Below are 18,739 nucleotides of genomic sequence, written 5' to 3' on the forward strand. Positions count from 1 at the left end.
TGCTGGTTGAAATCTGGTTGAAATCTGTCTACACCTGAGGGTAGTTTGCTGGTTGAAATCTGGTTGCTAGTAACTGAAAGCTACCAGCTGATGGCGCTGTGGTGCTCTATCCACGCTCTAACCGTTTAAATTCCAGCAGCAATATTCTAACTCGGCCTGTCAGTGCTAGTCAGTCAGTGCCAGGCTATACTAAGGGTGCAATAATTTCACCCATTGGCTACAAAATAGAGGGCAGCAGTCCCTAGAGGAATAAACGGAGTTCTGGGCCCAGTACTGCATGGGGGGGGGATTAATGCACAGATCCACTAGGCCCAGCCCTTAAAAATATATATATATTTTTTTTTAATGAAACCCAGGTCCTGCCCATGGGGTACCCACATACAGCAGTGAGAGGTGGGAGTGAAATGCTACCGGGCTACTTTGGAAGCCTTTTGCTTTCACCGTGCGCAGGTGTAAATGAGAACAGGGGGTGCAGGGGAACATGGGCCCCAGGCTTTTAGACTAGAAATGTCTCTTAGAACAGCACTTTAATGTAAACTCAAGCAGGAAACTGCCCTGGCCAGCTTCCTGCCCCTCAGCCGCCTCGGCCCTACCGTTCAGGGCAGCATGCCTAGCCTGGCTGGCCCAGATTTCTGATTCAGTCTGAAGCTGTTGCACGTGATCTGTAGTTCCCAAAAGGGGAACGAGGCAAACAGGAGAGGGCTAGTTACCTGGCAACTACAAGGATCAACCACAGGAATGAAGTGCCTGCACCACTGCGTGGAAACTCTTTGAAAGGTTCACGTGTGGGGCACTGGGCGAGCAAGCAAGCAAACAAGCGGCTGGGAGGGGCAGGGCAGCGCAGAGAGCTGATCCGGCCTGTCTCTGCATCGTCCCCGCAGCGCACGGAGAGCCGGGCCAGGCCGACCGGGCTCCAAGGGAGATCTCTTGGGAGCCACACCGGCCCTGGGCCGAGCGCGCCAACACTGACCCACCGGGGGGCAGACTACGGCGGTTCTCGGCCTCCATGGCGATGCTGCCGGGTGGGCCCCCAGCCTCCGCGGCCTCCCTGGCGCCAGCCGGCCCGTTGGTCTTCGCCGGCTCCGCCGAGCGCGACGTGGCCTTTGCCAAAGCCTTCTGGAACTCAGTCACCCTGCAGCCGCCACTGGAGTCCCGCCTGGGCCCGGGGGGGCCGCGGCCTCGAGAGACCCGTGAGAGAGACACACACTCCCCGAGATCCCCCGGCATTCCCTCCTCGGTGTTGGTGGAAACCCCCCTCTGTCCCCTCTCCTGTGTGAGCACTGGGGGTGCACGTGACTCTCATTTCCCCCCCCCCCCCCCGTTGTGTAGGGGTGTCCCCCTTTGCTCCATGAGAGTGGGGGTGACTCCAGATTATTACTGTTTTATTTTCTGTCTCCCTAGTGCTGGGGCTCTGCTCCAAAGGGCATCTGTATTTTAGATATGACCTCCTTCCCCCCACTCGACCCGCAGGTGTCAGTAGAGTGACTCCCTATAAAAACCCCTCTCTTGTGCTGTAGTATGCCAGGAACCCAAATCCCCTCTCCCGGCCTGCATGTACTGGGTGTGTGTGTGATATGCTTTCCCTTCCCACAGTCACTAGAGAATTGAGGCACTGGACACAGGAACTGGTTTAGGCAGAATTACAGTTCTGTGCTCCAATGCATAAAGTAGTGTGTAACGGTATACAGAGGAGCAGCCCCGCTGGAGTCAATGCAAATACTTGCATGCTTGGGGGTAAGTGTTGGCAGGATCAGGACCCTGGTTCGGTTACTGGAGGAGCTTGAAACATTAAGTCACTTTTGGGGGTGTTTTTGAAAGGTGGCTTATGTGCAGCCGTGTAAACTCCATTGTGGACATTTGTGTTTTGGTTTAAGATGGCCTTATTTTGGTTTAATTAAACTTGTTCCTGGTGGCCTTGAGCTAAACTGAAGTAAACTTGGTTAAACTGAAGCCAGTGTCTGCATGGCCTTTAGCACTGCTTTAATTAAAATGGTTTAAAATCAACGCTGTACTTAAACTATGCAATTGTGTGTGTAGACAAGGCCCAAGTGATGTTTTACTTTTCTTTTATGTGGTTTCGTTTTTTAGAAAGAAAAGCTGCTATCCACCTCCCACCAGTTAAAAACGGTGAGTATAAAATATTGAATGCTCTCATGTTGCTAAATGCTTGTCACCTTGGGGTTTTTTTGGAGGAATTTAGCCAGGAAGTGGCTCGTGATAAGGGCTGAGTCACAGGAGACTGCCCTCTGTCATTAGTGGCAAGAGTAAGATGGTCCAGTGGTTAGAGTGCTATACTGGGACTTCAGAGACCTAGGTTCAATTTCCTACTCTGCCACAGACATCCTTTGTGACCTTAGGCAAGTCACTTTATCTCTCTGTGCTTTAGTTACCCATCTGTAACATGGGGATAATAACACTGCCCTGCCTCACAAGGGTGTTGTGAGGATACTATATTAAGGACCATGAGGTGGTCAGATATCTATTTAAGATAGATGTGATCCGATGACTCTTACAAATAGCCAGCCGTTATAGCTATATTCTGTGAACACTTTCACAACCTTAAGAGTATGAGTAACTGGGGTGAAAGCAATGGGGCTATTTGTGTGCTTAGAGGCAAGCCCTTGCTTGTTTCAGGATTATGGCCATCAGCCACATTTCAACAAGGTACTTCAAGTTAGGCACTTGCTTAAATACCTGTCTGAAACTCAGTTTACAAAATGTGAAATCAGAGGGAACTTTCCAGACTTGTGAATTAGTTCACAGTTCTGCCATGATGCCTGTCACTTCCATTGTTACTGGCCATACAGCATTTCCATAATTATGCTGTAACTATGACTGAGAACAATCAAGTTTCAGATTCCTGTATTACATGCCATTTGTATAGGTCTTACCAATAGCTATTCTGAATCATTATTCAAAAGCTTGTCTAGTACTAATTTTCTATGAAGCCTTTGACTTTTATTTTATTTAGAGAGTGAACAGATATTCCTGGAAGCTCTCAAAGCTCAGAAAGCTGAAGAAAAAGAAAAATATCTTCAGAAGGTAAGATCTACTGACTAAAAGATTGAGATGTGCCTAGTGCAAAATGGTTTTTCGTGCAATGCCCTTCTACAGACTGCATTCACTAGAGCGGAGTGAAATTTTTTGGCCAAAACTTTGGTGAAAAATGCAGTTTCAGATCAACAAACATTTTGTGAATGTGTCTTGAATTTGCCAGATTATCTGTTTCTGCTTAAAAAAAATCAAAACTTTTTTTTATTTTTTTTTTTTATTTTATTCTTCCAAACAATTTGTTTTGAAATTTCCTTCAATTTAATTTTTAAAAAGAGAAAACTTAAAAATAAGCTCAAAATCTAAACAAAATGTTTCATTTGACCTGAAACAAACTTTTTCGACTCTTCAGTTTGCTGACAATTTCAAAAAAATTCATTTTTGAGTGGACCTGATTTCCCAATCCTTTGGAATCACCAGCAAACAAGCGAACACTTGGACAGCAATAATGCAGACTCCTCACTTTGATGAATTTTGACTCTCAGACTATAATGGCTCCTTTGGTATTGTCTCTAATCTGGTAGGAGGTTTTGAGACCTGCTGTGTGCTGTTCATGTCTATAGTTAAAACTCCTCGGTAAAGAAGTTTTATACTTATATATGAAATAAACGGCAGGATTTTATTCAGGGGGACAAGGCAATATGCCGCGTTTATTGTGAATACAGAGATTTCAAAAAGCAATTGCCTACACACACACAGAATTCTGCAGGCGGAATATATTTACCAGCCTCTGAGTTGCTTGAGCCAGTCCACTGGCCCGGTGGACTGAACACGAGAGTGGAGCCAGGCTCTGTTGGTTGCGAATCCGATGCTCCTGGATGTTTGCAGAACGAACCCAAAGTCCTCATCTTTTTACCGCATCTTTATAGTGATCCATCCCCATCCAGGTCTATGGATCTTGCTGTGTCATGTTGCTTTTTCATATCAATTACTCGTAATGTTGCAAACATGATAGCTTCCCATTATCTCCTGATTTCTGTTTCACGCTTTGTCTTGTTTCTGTCCTTGGGAGTTGACTGCTTTAGACCCGCGGTTATCTTGATCCTGCGTTCTTCAGCCATCTGGATCGTAAAAGTCATTACAACGAAGTCTTGTTTCACTCCCTTTCTGTTATCAGGGAGACTTAGAGTTGCCGCCTTTTACCTCATTATCACACACACACACACCATTCATTCCTCAGTCACACTAGCTAACTTCTAGTTTAAAAAAAAAAAAAAGGCAGACTTAAAACAAAAACTACAACTTTCAATTAAAGCTGCATTCCCCCTAAATAATATATGTATGTTTTCACAAAAGAGGGAAGTACAAGTTATTCTAATACTAGAAATGCTAGGGTGGAATTAGCCATCAATATGGATCATTCCACTGACATAAAATAACAAAGCACAGTAACTGTTGTCAATGAACAAGACAGTTGCTTGTGTAACAAAAGGTCTCAAAACATTTCTAAGCAACCAAGTGAACTGTGAGATGTTACAAACAAAATGCACACAGAACTGCAAGATATTCCAAGCACGGTGTTCCCAAACACATGTCAACATGATTACAGCAATAGAGTCTAGGACGTTAGGCTGCCTCCTGAACACTGGTAAAATAGATGCTCTCGGCCTACAGAAGAGAAACTAATGTGCATTTAAATGTTGTGTTTTTTTTATATTCTGGACTAATCTCATGATAAAAGAAATATATTCGGTGGTTAAGTTTTGAATGATAAAAGTAAAGTTTTGAAGAATTGGATATAAATTTTGTAGCTTTTTTTTTTTATTTTAAAAAAACACTTCATCCATGAGACTGGTCAATAATAGAATATTTTAAACAACAATAAATACATTTAGAGAAAAGCTTGTTTGATTGTGAGCCCCTTGAGGCATGGTCTGTCTTTTATTAGTGTTTGTACAGCACCTAGCACACTAGAGCCCTAATCTCATTCAGACCCTCTAGGGCAGGCCCTAGTGGCATACAAATAATTAACAATAATTATGCTTAAAATCCTCATTTGTTTCATTTTTAATAAGTTCAAATAATCATTTTCTAAATTTAGGAAGACACTAGGATTTACATGATTTAATCCGTTAGTTCACCTAGTGTACTTGGAAAGTATCCATACACCGCTCTCTCTTTCACTTTAACATTGTTGGCATATATTGACTGACACCCAGTTGTACTTTTACTTTCCAGTTACTGAAGCATTCTATAGAAGTAAACTTTTTTTGCATTTACCAACAATATGGCTGGTAAATAGTACTGCATACGTTTACCATGGATCCAATTAATAGGAATCTAGATCAAAAGCAAATAACATTCAATACTGTGATAATGTTGCTAGCCTTACTCTGTAATTACAGTATATTTTCCTTAGTTTAGTAAAATGTTAGGAGTAGCTGGGGTAATGAAAAGCTTGTATTTTAGGCCTGGGAAGCAGGCCAGATGAAAGCAATCAGCAGTAGGTATATAAAGGTGCTGAGGTCTGCAGCTCTTTCTTGCAACTCAGCAATCCTACTCTTTCCAGTTAATAACCCTGTAATGCATTTCATCCATTAGCATTCATTAGGCTTATTTTTTGGAAATTGGATTAACAGGGTAGTAGTCCTTTTCACTGATTATTCAGTTCATTTTTTAAAAATTCTGCAACTAGATGAAATTAAGATTGTGCAGCTTTGCACATCATACAGTTGTAGCTGCAGCTGAGAAATGTCAATGAGCAAATTACTTTATACAACTGCAAGACAGAGTACAAGCCTCCAATAAGTCCAGGGATGTGATAGTTAATGCATTGAACAGAATAAGAATAACGTTTAAATTATTAGACAAAGGTAAAATTTTTCTTTCAAATCCACCTGGTAGATCTGGAGTTGGATATAATGTCTTTCTGTGTGGGGAGGCATCCCATTGAGAGAACAAAATATGAAAGGTGAGATCTGCCATGTGGATCTGAGATTATTTTGCCCTAAGTATGGTACAAAGTGTGTATTTTCAAAAAAGATATAATTATTACATTGTAATGTCATAAACTCACAGTGAAATGCATTTATTGAAAAAAGGTTGTTTTATTAGCCAGTTAATTTAAACCCCTAGTGGCCACAGACAAGAATTCTCTTGCCTAAGTTTAGAGATGCTTTAAACCCAAGCTCGCTGGCCCAACTGGGGCTATGGGCTAAAGCCCAGATGCTACTTTTACTTGGGCTGGTAACCCACCAAATTTGCAGTGAAGACACAGATTAAAGCATTCCTGTGCTGACAATCCTCCAGTGACTTCCCACAATTCCCCTTGTGTGCCCAGAAGGACTGACAAGTTCTGCCACACCAAACTGGGAAAAATCACTGAGCACCTCAGTTTACTGCAGCACAAAGATCCCGGTAGACTCCAGAAGTCATAGTGATACACACAGGGGAGCACAGCACCAGTAACTCAGGTAGGCTTTGCAGTGTGGCTGCTCTTGTCTGGGCTAGGCTAACTAAGGGGATCTGACTTAGGAGCCGGTCACCTGGGTTACCTTTGCAGTGAAGAAGTACTCTAAATGGTTCCTTAAAGAATTTTGAGCATCCCCTTCCCTCTCTTGGCAGGAATCCCTTGTTTCCTTTTCACTTTCCTGTGACAGGTGCTAACACGTTCCTGTGTTTAAACCCTAAATCAACGCTGAGTATCTTGGTTTTGCTGGTTAAACATCTCCAGTGCTGCTCATTCCTATTTCACCTTACCTTGCTCCAATAACTAGATCTTCTATTTTGTTTTTGTTTTTTTCTTGAAAATGCTCTGTCTAGTATTAGCTGCTTGGGTAACAATAGCAGATTTCTGACTCATTGAGCTTTTACTAGTGCATTAGATGCAGCAGATGAAATGTTGATCTGTTTAATATTCAGATACTTAAAATTCCTTGTGAGTCTTAGCTCCAGTATTGAAAGAAAGGGGGAATGACCTGGGCACTGGATAAAGAAGTTTTCAAATCAATTTTTACTTCCTTAGTTTTGTACACAATTGGGTTTTAACCCAAAAGTAGTTATGAAGTGAGAACTCTTTGTTAGTCACATTCTGTCAGTCGTTCTTCTCTGGCATCGGTGGTGGAGATTTCCCAGAATACTTATTGGAATGTCTGTTTCATAACAAATTGCTAGGAATTTCTCAGAACAGTTGAATATGTTTTTTACCAAGCTTAAATAGTTCTTATCCCCACTCCCTCTAGCTTGAAAGTCTGTTGTTCATTTCCAGCAAGCAAAAGTCCAATAGCATTTGATTACTGCATGTTAAAAGTATTTTGATTGTACGTGGGTGCCTGGAAACCCAAGTATTAAATTGATCTGAATAGAAATTGTAGCACTGTCCTTCATGAAATCGCTCTACTTCTGCTTTTAACAAGTTCTGGAACATGATCTTATGTTTTTACAATTTAGAAGAACCAAGAAGATTATTTATTGAAAATAAGCAAAAACTATTGCATGTTTCACTATTCTGGATGAAATCATGGGCCCATGGAAGTCACTGGGAGATTTTACCTTGACATCACTGAAGCCAGGATTTCACCCTCTGACTTTTCTAAAAGGTGTCCTCCACGTTGGATGTGATCCTATCACATTTCTCAAGATAAACAAGCTTGATATGGGTTATTTTGGATGGGAGACCTAAATAACCCATATTTTTCAGTCTTGAAGAGACACAGGGAGTGAGTATTGTTTGCTAGCTTTTGTTTGTAAATACGTTTACTTCCACACTTAGCATAGTTCATCCTGGATCAAGACACGCATTGCTTTCTTCACATATCCTTACCTAATTCTAGGAACAAAGTCTGATCTCAAAATACTGAGTTTTCTGAATCATGAAAAAATGCTCTGAAATAACTGCTTAATGGACAAAGTATCTCCTAATGGACCTGTTTCATATTGATTCTAGCTTTCTGCTCCATTGAGAAATCAAAGGTTTATTATGAAGTTGTAAAATGCAGATGAGTTTAAATTAATTTCTCTGGACTTAAAATGGTAAATGTTTTCTCTCAGGCCAAAAGGAGGGATGAAATACTAGTGTTACTGTGGAAACAAAGAGAAGAGAGGATCACAGTAAGGCTGGTTATTTTTCATATTCATCTCTAACATGTCTATCTCAAGAGCAGTCCTTCCTTGGCACCTCTTACAATACAATAAGTACCAGCAAATAATGCCCTCAGGTGAGGGGATACTAATATAGAGGTGAGCTAGTCTGAGAATAGTTTTGGAAAATAGATGCACTTTAGTCTGAATTGTAATGAGCTTTGGGAAAAGGAAATAAAATATGTCCACTTCCCCTAATAATCCAAAAGAACGTGAGAAAAGTGCTAGGCCTAGGAGGCTGGGAAAAGAACTTGGAACTGGGAGGCAGAATCCAGGCATGGGATTTATGCAGGGGGTGATATTGTCAGGTCCATGGGGGGTGAGGAAGATGACCTTGGCAGCTGCGTTTTGTTACAACTGCTTGGCTGCTAATAGTGGAACTGAAATTAAATATAAAACAAAGAAAGTGAAAATACAATGTTAAACTTAAACAATGAGGAGTAACAGAAGCAACACAACAGTCATTTTAATACAGCCACAGTTCATAGAAGTAGCTAAATTTCTCAATGAAGTTTGCTAGAAGAATCTTTAGCCTCACTTTTATTTTTAATTAGCTTTTTTTTTTTCCATTATGTGTTGGCTTTCCCACTAGAACACCCCATTACCAGAGATTTATACAGGAGCTGTAAAACTGTCTGTAGTTTTGGCATATGTTATCCCCCTAGGATCCTTTTGTAAACCAATTTTTTGGGGATGGAAAATCCATTTAGCTGTTTTTGTTATAAATCACATAAACTAGATTTATTGGTTTGGAATGCTTTTGTGTGGATTAGCCAGATATTCAGCAGAAACAGAAGGCACTGGAACAAGAGGATTTTCTGTATGACGAAAGGCATTCTCTTCCTACAGAGGTGATGGACCAGGTGCAAAACAGAGGTGTATGAGTTTAGAGGCCATGTAAGGCCAAAATCTCTTCTGCTAAAGAGCCATGCATTCTGATTAAGGATAGTGACATTCTAGCAGAGAAGAGCGAAACGGCAAATTTTAGGCAGATAAATGTAACAAAATAGTGATTTGGAAAGCAAGATATCATAAAGTACTTTCATATATGAAAACTTCATTTTAGGAGTAAAATGGTCTTAAGAGCAAAAGGGTCCTTTTTCTTCTCTCATTTATTTCAGGATTGTATTGTGGTTCAAAGTAAGTACTTCCTTTTCCCAAAGTTCATTAAAATCCAGGATAATGCATATGTGTGTTACAAGATTATTTCCAAATTCCATCAGTTAATACTAAGCTTGTTATAAGAGACTGATCAAAATGATACTTCATAATATAAGAGCTGAATTACTACAAATATGTATAAGAATGAGAATCTCTTCATTTACTGCTTTTTGCTTTGTTTTGTATGAATAAATTTTATATGCTAGAATACTCAGACTAGCTATGGCAAAGCATCTGATCTACTTGTTAATATTGTATTTCTGTGATTGTATAATGTAGCCTTTCAGAATCAGCAATCTAAATTTAGAATGAATGAAAATGAAGCCTAAATAAAAAAAAAATTTTTTCTTAGAAAGAACAGATTTCTTGTCTGCATAAACCAAACATCAAGACGCATCAAGTAAGGTAAGGTGTATGCTTATTATAAGACTATCGCTCTTTTCCAGCAATATTGCTCTGGTTAAACTCTGGTTAAAGCTCTGTTTTTGTGGGTTGATCACTCTGCCACAGAAATGTTCTCTGGGTCATAATGTTTTCTAATAATTTTTACTGTTTTGAAAATAAAAAATAATCAGATTTGCCTTACAAACACACACCCTTTATGATATGCTTTAGATAATCAGAGGCTAGTGAAGAAAAAAGCCCTTTAAAATTGACCAAATCCATCCTCACTCAGCCAATGCATGACATTCCCGTCAACACAGTGCTACGCCACTTGAGAAGGTGGTTCCCACTGACCGCTCAGTCGATCCAGAGAAGTCGATCTGACAGTGGCAAATTTGCCATCATCAGTGAAGACATAGCTAACTCTTAAGGCCCTGATCCTGCAAATACTTACACATTGACTTAAATGCAACTATTTTTTAGGCCTGATTTACACCTAAAACTTAGGTTGATCTAGCTACGTCACTCAAGACTTTGAAAAATTTGGCACCTTAAGCACTGTAATTAGGTAGATGTGGCTAGGTTGATGGAAGGATTCTTCCGTTGAGCCAATTACTACCTCTCAGAGAGGTGGATTACCTACGCCAAAGAAAAAAACCCTTTAATGGACTTAGAGGCATTTATGCTATATTGGCATAGCTGCAGTACCTCAGCTATGCTGCAGAAGCAGCTGTCGTGTAGACATACCCTAAGTAAAATTACTTATGTGCCCACATGTTTGTAGGACTAGGGATGAAAGGCTAGATCCTTCAAGTGGATCTTCCTGGAGGCATCCTTACATCATTGCAGAGCTGCATGGAAGCTTTGGAGGCTCTGTGCCCATGCAGATCCTGTTTTCAAGATCTAGCCCTAAAACTGGAGCATTTTAAGAATATTTAAAGATTTTTTGCAAAGGTGTGGGGTGAAATGCCCTAAACAAAACTTCCACTGTGGACAGGATACTGGATTAAATGAACTGATCCAATAGTGAGACTCCTCAAGTTGTCGAAGGGCGTGACTAACATCACAACTGAGATTGCTGAAGATCTGATTGGCATTCTGCTGAACAGCTTCCTCTCTGGCACTTAAATGGGACCTCGGGAGTGATGTCAGTACTGTACTCTTCTTTTTCCCATTGTGAGTTAGCATCTGTATAAACAAACAGGAGCCAGAAAATGTCCAGTAGGGAGTGGGAGATTTAATCTACTGTGTGAGCAGAAGCTTAAGTTTAAGGTCACATTACTGTTACTTTCAGAAACCAACAATTGAAAAGGGTTAGTAAAATCCCACAACTAAACGCTGTCAGCAGGTTTGGTTACTGGAGACTGTTGGACACAAACAGGAGAGTATAAAAATCTGCCTTTCTAAAAGGAAATCTCATTTAATTAGATAAAAAAGCAGTTTAAACCTGGCCTTGTGTATAAAAGATGCTGCTAAATTTAAAGATGAAATATCGGCTTCTTTTAAACTGTTGTGCGGTTGTTTCTTTTTTATCCATCCACTAACATGTTTGAACTGTGTATAGAGAAATAATAAAGAACTTGCTTTTAACATCCATCCACCCACTCCCATCCATCCTTCCCCATCCAGCCCAAATATTCCGAAATCCCCACTGGAGCCAACATTTACATCTTAAGTGCAATTTTTTTGATACATGTCCACACACTCCATGGTAAGCTGAGCTAGCTGTGAACAGTAAAAGCATATCTTTTTATAGTACAACACACCCAGCACCCATGTATCTTTTCTGCAAGGGAATTTCACAGCATCAGTAAATAGGGGCTCATTTACTGATGTAAATAAGACACTTTCACTTAAAACCCAAGGAATTCAATTGGGAGAATTCTGAGTTCACGGTGTGTGAACACTGGAAAGCTCTCAGCGTAAAAGAACAAAGTGTAGCACTCTTACGCTGCAGATGGGAGTCTCCTGCCATTTCCTCTAGGCAGTCCTGTATCTATAGAGCGTGTACTACTAAGAGGAACCATGGGTATTTCACATTCTCTATTTTATTCTCTCATGTAATATTTGTGCTCTATTATTTCTTTGGGTCAGGGCCATTTTTGCTGATTGTAAACTCCTTAGGGCAGGGACCATCTTCTTTGTTCTGTCTGTACAGCACCTAGCACAGTGGGCTCCTAGACGCTACCGCAATACCAATGATAAATAGTAGCAGTTGCTTATTCTCTTTTCCTGGTGCTGGAAAATGTAATGTTACTCTGAAAAGCTGTTTTTCCAATAGAACATTCTCACATCGAGCAGGTCCAAGGTACATTTTTACCCATGTTTGTTAGGCAGCACCTGAACATTAAAGAAAATAGCTGCATTTGCTACAACTTTGTCTTTTATTTCTAAAACCTATCTTAAAAATCTCATCTTTGGAAAAACTGACCTGGTATTAACAATCCTTGATTCAGCAATTTCTTCCTTTTTAATGTGTTTTTCTCATTTTTCTCATTTCTCATTTTTCTCAGACAGCTGTTTAGGGCCCATGGAGAAAACTGAAGTATAATTCAGCTTATTACCATATAAAATCTTTTTTTTAAATATTTGCTTTAACTCTGCCTTCAAAGAGAACATGGAGCTACTGAGTGTATTTATTTAAACAAACTCACGCAGAGTGCAAGCTATAGATTCATATCATACTTCTTTAGAATACTTGTATTTTTTCCAATAGTCTCATAATGCTTGTCACTGAGAAATGATCTGATCATATCAATTTCACTAATCTTGTAAAATATTTATAGTCTTTATTGGCTGAGATTCCTGTTTCCAGTGATAACTCAGATGGACAGCTGAGAAAAAATTCTTATTTCCAGGGAGCTATGCAATGTCTAAATCCTACTCATCATCCTTAGGAAGAATTCACTCTTTCCTGAGTCTCTCTCAGCCTTTATTGATATCTTTAGTGAATCTCCTTTCTCGTACTCTGCCCCCCTCATCTTGGTCTGTCTATGTATTTATATAGCCCTTCACTTTCCAAGTATTTAAAAATAGAAATAAGTCTCTCTCTTCCTTCCAGCATGTAAGGGAAATAGTTTGAATAGTTCTCAGTGGGTGTTTTTTTTTACATAGTTTTGCTTTACTAAGGGCCTTTCGACACACAAGTTGTACTGTTTTAACTATGGCAGTATAATTAAAGCAGTACAAGCCTCCTCATGTGGATGCAGTTGTACCAATATAAAGGTGCTTATATCGTAGAATCATAGAAGTGTAAGAGTGGAAGGGACATCAAGAAGTCTTCTAGTCAGGCAGGACTAATTATTATCTAGACCATACTGGAAGGGGAATAAGCTGTACTAGTATAAGGCACCTCTATTCTGCTATAACTGCATCCATGCTAGGGTTGTACTGGTATATAATTATTTCAATTAAAAAAAACTTCCTCCCTAACTAATGTAGTTATATTGGTGCAAAATATGTCTGTCAGCTTGGTCTTATTTCTTTCGCTATTTTATGCATGTATCTATATGTAAAGCTTATCGAAGGAAGGCCAGGAATATATCGAAGGAAAGCCAGGTCCAAGAGCAAACTGAATGCAGGGAGGCCCATGGTTAATGCTCTCTTGCGTGAGTTCTGTAGGCACTCAGATATTAAGGCTGGATCTAGGTAGCCTTGATCCAGCTGCTGTGAAAGTTCTGCCTACCATGCTCATGGGCCTCCCCCATTAATCAGCTGTTTCCTGGTTCCAGTAAGGCATAAAATGTGATTGCAAAGGGAGAAGTGATTTCTCAGGCACAATTGCATGGAGAGATTTGAATATCAGAACAGGAACTGGCATTGGAGTCCGCAGTCAGTTGTCATAGTCTCTAGGTTGGTGACTGACTCCTTCTGTCTAGCCTTGCTTCTCTTCCTGTCTCACAGACATCTCTTCCTGGATGTCCTGCCATTTCCTTAAATAATGTGGCAATACCTGAACTTCTCACATTTCTCCATCACTGCTGAGAACTCTGCTGTCCTCCCTGCCCCTCAAGCTCACAACCCTGGAATTACATCCAGATTGTAAAATCTTCAGGGTAGGGACCACATGCTTTTAATATCTCTGTAAAACACCACATAAAGATGTGGTGCTCTAGGGAGTTTGTTAATAATTATACAAATGAAGTACAAGAAAAAGATATTAAACCAACTCTCTGTGTTGGACATAAACTCCTAAACACCTTTAACACTCTGCCATGGGTTTAGGCGTTGCAGGACACATTGTGCTGATGGTCACCCACCTATGCTATTCTTCGAGTGCTTGCTCATGTCCATTCCATTGTAGGTCCATTCCCATTGTAGGTGCGTGCATGCCCTGTGCATAGTTACTGGAAAATTTTTCCCCCTTAGCAGATCCTATAGGGCCGGCTCCGGTGCCCCCTGGAGCCTCGTGCACCTGCCGTGGTATATGAGGCGCTGTTAGCCCTACGCCTCCTCAGTTCCTTCTTTATGCCACTGACGGTTACTGGAACTGCGATCTTGCTTGCTTCAGCGAGTGCCTCTTGGCTGTAGTCTTTTGTTTTATAACAGTAGTTGTTTAGATAGTTCTTAGTTACTGTTGTTGTAGTTGATAAGTTAGTCCCGTTAGGGACCTCCACCCGGCATCGGGGTATGCCCCAATCTCCAGGCTTTAAGCCTTGTAAATCCTGTGGGAAGGCTTTCCCAATTAGCGACCCCCACAAAGAAACTGCTTAAAGTGCCTTGGGGAGTCTCATCGAAAGGACAAGCGCTGCATCTGCAAGGCGTTCAGACCAAGGACTCAAAAGAACTGAGATATCCGTCTGAAGGCCTTGTTAATGGAGGTGACCCTGAGACTGGCATCAGAACCGCCCCGCTCCCTTTCGGCACCGAGCACCGGGTGAACCTTTAGAGCCTGTCAGTTCTTGCTTTGCAAAACTGGATAAAGAGGCAAAATATATGGTGGTAGTCTCCAGCAGTCAGCATAAAACCTGCAACTAAAGTACAGGAACTACATCACCCATTATTTACTGTATCTGACCTGGTGTTGTTATTTCCAACAGGGCAAAGATGTCCAATTCTGACATTAAGGATCAAGAAACAGTAAAAGCCCTTGAATAGTTTTGGTTAAATTTGACTGACTTGGAGATTAAAGTCTTTGTCTCTTCACTTCAGAATGATATCCTGCTAACAGGCCCGTTCTACTTTGGAATTTAAGCCACATACATTCCTACTTTGATTACATTTCTGGTTCTTACTGAGACACAGAATACTCTGCCAAAAGCTATAGATGGATTTGATGGAGCAGCTCTTCAATCCAGCCGTAAACTTCTCTGTTCTTTGTTTTTGTTAACACCAAATAAAATTATTTCTTTAACAGCAAATACTTTATTTATTTTGGAAATTAATCATGCTACATCCTCTTATGGCATTATGATTTTACAAATGCTAGTTTTGATTTGGTTTTTTAAATCAGCCTCATGTTTTCCCTTTATCTTGGCACTCTCCCAGCAAACTAAACATGTTGATAACTGTGTATGTTTTTGGAGCCCTTGTCAAAACAGCTGCATAGAGTAATTGTGTGTGATGGTACTATAATATAATAAATTGTATTGGTCTTGCTAGCATAGAGACCATACATCTCTCTCTAAGGCTTATTATCTCTCCTAATACTAGGAAAATATCCTTCCTGAGCTTTATTCCCGATGATTCAGAACTGGCTTCTAATTGAATTTAGTACATAAATGCATTGAGTTAACAAACCCCTGTTACGCTAGTTTACATCCTGCTTTTCTGAGACAGCACAAGATGTCTCTCTGAATTTTCTCCTGCTCTGCTGCAATTAATGTGCCATGAGACAAATTCACAAAAGGCTTGATTCACTTTCTTGTTCTCTGTGTGCAGGAAATGAAAGTGCTAGTTGCAGTAAGATCTTTTCTGAGATGGTCAGCATAAAAAAGAAAATACTACACAAAAAAGGCCATGAAACATTTTGGAAGGTGGGGACTAGAGGGATCCTCGGTATTTACCTTCCCTTGTTCATCTAGAAGAGGGTGTTTTCACCCTCTCTTGTCACTTGCAAAGGAAGACAGGTTCTATAACTTCCTTGAACTCTGTGCTGTGAATTGGTCAGCATTGCCGGGCACTGCTTTCAGGATATACACACAGATCTTTTTACTGTGGCTCAGACAATATGCATCAACTTTTGTCCAGCCATCAGTCTTCATTGCTATGATCAAATCTGACCAACATATCTTAGCTAATATTAACAGATTTAAAAATTTTATTAAAGATAATGTTTAAAAAAATGGTCAGATACAGAGTTTAAATGGAAGAGTTCCTGGACATCCAGGCAGAATTTACAGATTATCAGTGAGTACAGAGTTTGGTTGAGAGTCAGGGAGTACAATGAAAGCATAATCTGTGGTATCCTGGATGGGGGGTAATAGTTATGACGGTTAACAATACAAGCGATCAGTAATTCGGGAACATCGCTTATTGCAGGGGTTACATAGGATGCGGTTAATGGGGAGTAGGTATGTCCGTAATAGTGGATTGTCCCTCATTGACTCAGTTATGTAGTGAAGATAACAGGGTGTTTTCCTTGTCCCCAAGCTCTAGAGCATGTTCTCGTCCTGTTGAATGTCACAATCCTTCATCTGTGTTTTCCTGAGACTGGTGATTGTGAACAAGATGATACTCAATGTACATTTCAACAGATAATGGAGAAATATCTCTGTCTGGACAGAACCAGTTTTTCACTTCTGCTGATTAGCACCTTAATATACACAGTAAGACCATATTTCCAGTAATATATATGTAGGTCCTTGCATAGTAGCAAATCATACATTTTATGATGATATTCATCATCAGCTTTCCTTTGATACCTTACATGACATTTTTTGGTATACCAGATTCAGGATTTTTTTAATTCCCTTGTTAGTTGACAATGAGAGGTTTTGGGGTCACACTTATCCAGGGGGTTTTAATTCTTCTGAGCTTTGCTAGCCAGATTCTAAATTTCATAACATTTCTGAACTCTGGACTTGTAAACTGAATAGGTCTGGCAAATTTCATCAGCACTGAATTCACTTAAAATGTAAAGGAAAAGAAAAGTTTCTTAAATAATATGTTTAAGAAGAAGGTGCACGAGGCTAATACTGTCACAAGGATTGCATAAGTAGTTAACTGAAAAGGTTGTCTAACATGTTTTTAAAATACCGAAGACTCAAGCCAAATTATATGAGATGTTTAAATATTTGTACTTCACACGTGTTCAAAAAATTGATCAGGGCTGCATTTCTTAATGGCATTTTTCTGTCACAATCAGCAGAACTTTCATTATAATTTCTGCTACAAATACTGCAGTGTGATCTTTGGTGATGTATCTGATTTGGGAGGGGCTGAGGGTGAGCGAGTGGTACAATATCCAGTCACTTGCAGTAAATCAACAAAATTCTTGTAAATGCTGTCACTTCCTTCAAGGAAGGCATGCTGGTAGGTAGTTTTTAACATTTTTTTTTTGGACCCATTAAGAAACTCCTGGAATATACAATCTAGAGGAATGGTCATCTACAGCAACTGGAGTTTATTTTACCTATAGTATGAAAATATGCAACAGCTTCAATGAAGCTTATTTTTCTTTCTTTTTTCTAGAAGCACAATAATTATTTTGGTCACTTCATTGTTCATGGAACAAAATCTTCCAAAACAGGATTTCCTTTTGTGAGTCCAAAAGTGTTTAAAAAAGCAGATGTTCTACTGGAGCTTAAAGGAAGTGAAGTTTTGGCTGGCATGGTTTTGGGAACAGAGCCCAAGTTAGTGGCAATTTATACACTCTGCTTTTCCAAATGTTTAGAGTAGTTGAAGAGATTATACCAGCTAAATTTGAGGTGGTTAGATGGTTATGCTGCCTTAATGACATACCTTGCTTTAAGGATTTTGAAGCACCTTAATTCCTTAAATCCTTTTAGTTTTTTTCTTTTAAAAACCCAGGAAATTAAATTTAAAAGAATGTGTTAGTACAACACTAAGGCCATAAAACTGCTTCTGAGAATACAGATATGTAGGTGTCTGAATATTTGCTGGATCAGGGCCTTAATAACCAAGAGTCAGGAACTGCAAAAGATACGGTTCCTAGAATATCTCTGCTGTGTTGCACATCCTTTGTCATTTTATAACATGACATAACTATACAGGATGTCCAAGGCAGCAGAGGTTGGAACCTAACTTGTGCATTTCCTTACTGCTGGTAACATGGAGTGCAAAGCTTTTACATTTTACTAAAAGACCTTTTTAAAATGTATTGATTTGGATAATCATTTCATTGAAAAGTTTCTCCAACTGGGCCCAAAAGAATGAGCTTAGGTTTTAATTTGTCTTTATTAAAATTGTTAATTCTCTATTTTTTAAAAAAATCACAGCTGTCTGTATTTCAGTGCCATTCAGACAATTGTGCTCTTGTGGTTTCCTACATTTTATTCTTTGTAGTTCTGCCCCTTTCTGCAGCACCTAGAAACCATCTCAGGGCTTGGAGGATTTGAACCTTGCTGAAGTCAGTGGGCCCGGAAACAAGTGCACATCAACTTTCCAGTCATCAGGAAGTAAGAGCCAGTGAGGAAAACGCAGACTTAGCATTTATCCCATTAAAGTCAGTGTTTGAAACAAAATCCCAACACTTTCTGTCCTGGTAGGCCCAAAGCAGATGCTTAACAGTGCCTGGAGAATAGAGGTCCCAAAACCTCCTGCAGGAGGTTCTGTCCCTAGCTTCTAGGAGTTGCGGGCAGAGGCTCCGTCCTTAGTTTATGCCTGAGGGGCTGCTGTCTCGCTCTAGCTTTTTGGGCACATTTCCCTTTGCCCTGGCCCTTTCAGCAGTGATCATGCAACGGCTCCGAGTCTGCAGTGGAAACGTAGGATGTGGAGTTGGCATGAATACAGACTTCTCTCCACTAGGGCTGGGGGGGGGGGGGGGCGAGACTGAGGTGGGGGTGTAGGGCGCTGGATGGGGGGAGCTGGGATGGAAAGGCGGGGGGTGGAGAAGAGGAGTGGGAGCCTGTGCCTGGTGCAGGTGAGAGGACAGTCCAGGGAG

General features: G+C 40.4%; 1 protein-coding gene across 1 annotated transcript; it reads left to right on the forward strand.

Annotated features, from left to right (window-relative positions):
• Window positions 1-997: 997 nt before the first annotated feature.
• On the forward strand, window positions 998-15,227 carry HOATZ (HOATZ cilia and flagella associated protein). Its single transcript, XM_067562848.1, has 6 exons — window positions 998-1,190; window positions 2,089-2,127; window positions 2,972-3,042; window positions 8,041-8,100; window positions 9,644-9,696; window positions 14,715-15,227. The coding sequence occupies exons 1-6, from the start codon at window positions 1,007-1,009 to the stop codon at window positions 14,770-14,772; spliced, it is 465 nt and encodes a 154-aa protein (XP_067418949.1). The 5' UTR covers window positions 998-1,006; the 3' UTR covers window positions 14,773-15,227.
• Window positions 15,228-18,739: the final 3,512 nt, after the last annotated feature.

Source organism: Emydura macquarii, unplaced genomic scaffold (genome assembly GCF_026122565.2).
Source record: "Emydura macquarii macquarii isolate MOO-44397 ecotype Brisbane River unplaced genomic scaffold, CSIRO-AGI_Emac_v2 contig_312, whole genome shotgun sequence".
In the NCBI taxonomy this organism is placed as follows: Eukaryota; Metazoa; Chordata; order Testudines; family Chelidae; genus Emydura; species Emydura macquarii.